Source organism: Nannobrachium achirus, assembly GCF_963921795.1.
Source record: "Nannobrachium achirus genome assembly, chromosome: 3".
Taxonomy (NCBI): Eukaryota; Metazoa; Chordata; class Actinopteri; order Myctophiformes; family Myctophidae; genus Nannobrachium; species Nannobrachium achirus.
This window is the reverse complement of record NC_137812.1, coordinates 70602679-70607510: the sequence shown is the minus strand read 5'-3', so window position 1 is coordinate 70607510 and position 4832 is coordinate 70602679. Positions and strand designations below refer to the sequence as shown.

At 42.2% G+C, this 4832-nt stretch overlaps 1 protein-coding gene across 1 annotated transcript in view; it reads left to right on the top strand.

Annotated features, from left to right (window-relative positions):
• LOC308281062 (hyaluronan synthase 2-like) overlaps positions 1 to 4201 on the top strand; it is a gene marked incomplete at both ends in the record, with an annotated part of 14599 nt that extends 10398 nt beyond the window's left edge. The window contains 2 exons of the mRNA XM_080721140.1: positions 2040 to 2284; positions 3517 to 4201. Coding sequence (XP_080577266.1) covers positions 2040 to 2284; positions 3517 to 4201 — 930 coding nt within the window. The remainder of the gene's footprint in view (positions 1 to 2039; positions 2285 to 3516) is intronic.
• Between the last annotated feature and the right edge of the window lie 631 nt (positions 4202 to 4832).

Genomic DNA, 4832 nt, shown 5'->3' with positions numbered 1-4832 from the left:
GACAGTCTACTGTCCTATACAATAAAGGCAAAAAGCCCAAAAACAAATGTTTAAAAAATATTCAGAACGGGTACACATTATTGTGTATCATTATTTTATGCTTTAACTATTGAAAAATAGCAGATATACAGGCTCACAAGCTTGTAGATCTGCTATTTTTGAAAACTCTTGAAAATTTGAATATTGACCCCATTCTATAAGTGTCTTTTGAATCCTTCTAAGGTGTTTTGAAAAACCCTATGTTACTATGTCAGCAATCTGGCCAGAGAAAAGGTCCTTTTCACTTAACTGGAGCTCAGTTAATCTGTTCTTGAGAGACTACTATGTCAGTGGTTCTCAAACTTGTTCATGTGAAGGACCCCCAAAATGATATTTATTTGGCCACGGACCCCCATCTCAAAATATTTAGTTCCAGGGACCACCCAGAAGCAAAATTTGAGTTACAAACGTTCACTTTGAAAATACATAATATATTCAAAGTTTTGCACACATTTTCATGACTTTTTCAAAAATAGCAGATCTACAAGCTCGCAGCGGGGCCCCCCATGTATGTTCTTCATAGGGGGAGGGGGTTTAACCCATTTAGACTGGGAATGCATTTAGTCCAGTAATTTTAGGCCAAAATTAGGCTAAACCTAAAACAAATTGCAATAGTAGCAAACTCAACTGATTCTGTATCCTCATTATGTCCTTAGTGAGGGATAAAAAGTCCCAAGGAATCCCATCGGGGCAACGTTTTGAAAACGACCTACCTACCTTCACTTACTATACACTACACTATAAAGGAAAAATGACTCCCAAAAAATGGGATGTGAGGGGTCAAACTAGGGGTTTTTAATTATTCTGAATCCATTGCAAGCATTTGTTTTGCATGAAAAACATTCCTTGGGCAAGAAATGGCCCCTCAAAATGATGGTTTAGTGATGAGTCATCAATTTTCACAGTCTTTTGGGGTCCGATTTTAGCCCAAGGAATGTTTTTCATGCAAAAAAAATGCTTGCAATGGATTCAGAATAATTAAAAACCCCTAGTTTGACCCCTCACATCCCACTTAAAGCAGATTTTTTGGGAGCAATTTTTCCTTTATATTGTAGTAAGTGAAGGTAGGTAGGTTGTTTTCAAAACTTTGCCCCGATGGGATTCCTTGGGACTTTTTTTTCCCTCACTAAGGACATAATGAGGATACAGAATCAGTTGAGTTTGCTACTATTGCAATTTGTTTTAGGTTTTTTCATATAATGACTGGACTAATTAGCATGTGTTATTTTGTGTTTTAGCTACTGAAAAATAGCAGATATAGAAGCTCACAGCGCGCTGCGAGCTTGTAGATCTGCTATTTTAGAAAAATCTTGAAAAAGTCTTTGAATATTTCAAATCCTTCTAAGGTTTTTTTTGAAAAACCTATGTGTCCCATCTCAAAATATTTAGTTCCAGGGACCCCACAGAAGAAGAAATTGAGTTAAAAAAATACATATATTCAAAAGATTTGCGACTGTGAGCGTAATAATAAAATACAATAAATCAGGAATTTGAACACATAGAATAATAATAATAAAACTATTTCAATAGCTAAAGTTTAAAATAATGAAGGCCCCTCCACCTTGTGCCCCTAGTTACTTGTCCGCCCCTTGTGACGCCCCTGTTAACGGTGTATCAGCCATGCTTCATCATTGTCTCCACCATGCTGGTCAAAGGCATGGGGAGACAATGTTTTGCACCCTGTCCGTCCGTCCTTAAGTGTCCGTCCGTCCGTCCGTCCGTCCGTCCGTCCGTCCGTCCGCAAGTGTGTCTCTTTGTCCATCCGTGTGTGTGTCCGCCCGTCTGTTATGTTACCAGCTAACCTCCGGCGCCGTTGGCCCAGTCACTGCCCTCTGAAATCACAATCGCTAAAATGGCTAAAGTGAAAGAAAGCCGTAAATGAAAAACATTTGAACACTCATCTTTTTCTTTAATTACAATCTAACATACGAATCCTTGTTGTAAAAAAAACAAAGTTGTCCTTTAAAATGATTCTATGTCATCTCTCCCGTTCTATCCAGATCCTGAATAAGTACGAGTCGTGGATCACGTTCCTGAGCAGCGTGCGCTACTGGATGGCCTTCAACATAGAGCGAGCGTGCCAGTCCTACTTCGGCTGCGTCCAGTGCATCAGTGGACCCTTGGGGATGTACCGAAACTCCCTCCTGCACCAGTTTGTGGAGGACTGGTACAACCAGACCTTCCTGGGCTCCCACTGCAGCTTCGGGGACGACCGGCACCTCACCAACAGGGTCCTCAGCCTCGGGTACTGTTAAAACCCATTCAGAACGGGTACACATTATAGTGTATCATTATTGTATGCTTTAACTATTGAAAAATAGCAGATATACAAGCTCACAGCGCGGCACTCGGTGCCGCCGCCACGCTGCGAGCTTGTATATCTGCTATTTTTAGCTTGTAGATTTCACAATTTCTGCCTCTAATATTTGACAATTTTGGCCAATGTTTCATTTGTCATTTTAGAGGTTGGAAAAATCCTAAAATTGCCACTTTAGAAATGTGTAGATACCCTCTATACACTGTTATGTTCGTTTGTTTACTGTTGAGTGAGACATTAACAACATTAAGTTAATCATCTGGGGACCCCCCAAAATAATTTGGAGACCCACGGGTTGAGAACCACTGCAGTATATGACCAGTATTATGACAGTTAGGCGTGGGACAAGTTCATAGGTGCTAATATGATGAGGCTGCCACATCCATCAATAACACATGGGGGTCGTCCTAGTAGATTTACACAAAGGCAGTTAGGCTGTTGTTTTGGGGCCACAGTTAATAAGGCAGAGAGTTCTCGTTTCCACCAGACAGTGACCTGATGGCCTTGTGGTGCACAGAATTCCACAGAGCCAAGGTTGTAATCTGGACATGGCATTAGCATGGCAACAGTGAAACACAGTCACAATTAAGTTCCATATTTATTGATGAAACGAATACTCTATATCAGGGGTGGGCAACTTTGATGATGGCGAGGGCCACTATATTTCCACCTTCACTCAGTCCAGAGGGCCACATTACATATTGTTACGTCCTACTTTGTCATTCTAGTATCTCATACAAAAGAAGCAAAAATAGCAGATCTACAAGCTAAAAAAAAGACGTTTTGAGCTTGTAGATCGGCTATTTTTGCTTCTTTTGAATTGGAATCCTGAATTATTTTTTGTAACATTTTGATTTAATTTTGATTTAATTTCAAACGCATTTAGTTATATACTCATGTTAACTTTATGAACCTAAATACAACTACATTGGACATAAAAAAATACATTTTAATACTACTATACTAGTCATTAAGCTACTAATATTGACTGACGGAATTAAAGCAGATGTTTGGAATTGTAACAGCTGAAATCAATAATATATCAGTATTCCGTTATTAACCTGCGGGCCGCATTAAGTGAAGTTGGGGGCCGCATGTGGCCCCCGGGCCGCCTGTTGCCCATGTATGCTCCATATTAACTACAACAAATTTCCCAACAGGTACGCGACCAAGTACACGGCGCGCTCCAAGTGCCTCACGGAGACGCCCAACGCGTACCTGCGCTGGCTCAACCAGCAGACCCGCTGGAGCAAGTCCTACTTCAGGGAGTGGCTCTACAACGCCAAGTGGTTCCACAAGCACCACCTGTGGATGACCTACGAGGCGGTGGTCACGGGCTTCTTCCCGTTCTTCCTCATCGCCACCACCATAAAGCTGTTCTACCAGGGGCAGCTCTGGAACATCATCCTCTTCCTCCTCATCGTCCAGGCGGTGGCGCTGGTCAAGGCGGCGTTCGCCAGCTGCCTGCGAGGCAACGTGGTCATGGCGTTCATGTCCTTCTACTCTGTGCTGTACATGTCGAGCCTGCTGCCGGCCAAGATGTTCGCCATCGCGACGATCAACAAATCGGGATGGGGGACGTCGGGGAGGAAGACCGTCGTGGTGAACTTCATCGGCCTCGTTCCCATATTCGTTTGGTTCGTCATCCTCTTCGTCGGTGTCGTTTACACCACGATCCGAGACACCGATGAACCCTATTCTGATTCGGAGAAAACGGCTCTGATCGTAGGGGCGACTGTGTTCGCCGCTTATTGGGTCATGCTTCTGACGTTGTACGCGGTGCTGATCAAGAAATGCGGGAGGAGGGAGAAAGAGGCTCTCTGTGACACCGTGCTGGATGTATGAGGCTAAAACAGCACTCGTCTCTTTCAGAGAAACATTTCTATTCATGCTAATCTGGCCAGCCATCGTCAAAGAAAAGGTCCTTTTCACTTAAAGGAGTAGTTCACCCCCAAAATGACTTTTTTTCTATTGATTACTCATGCCATGGAGAGTAGAGTTCAATAATATTTGTTGGTTTTTGTCACATTCCTAAGACAAAAATTAGAGTACATTTACCCCCATTGATTCCGGATGGGGACCCGTTTCGAAACGGGTCCCCATCCGGAACGAATGGGGGTAAATTTATTGTTATCACAATTTTGTCTTAGGAATGCGACAAAAAACTAAAAATATTATTGAACTCTAGTCTCCATGGCATGAGTAATCAATAGAAAACAAGTCATTTTGGGGGTGAACTACTCCTTTAACTGGAGCTCAGTTAGTCTGTTCTAGAGAGACTACTATGTCAGTGGTGCTCAAACCTTTTCATGTGAAGGATCCCCAAAATTATATTTATTTGGCCACGGACCCCCATCTCAAAATATTTAGTTCCAGGGACCCCCCAGAAGCAAAATTTGAGTTACAAACGTTTGCTTTAAAACTACTTATATTCAAAGATTTGCACACATTTTCTCAACTTTTTCCAAAAATAGCA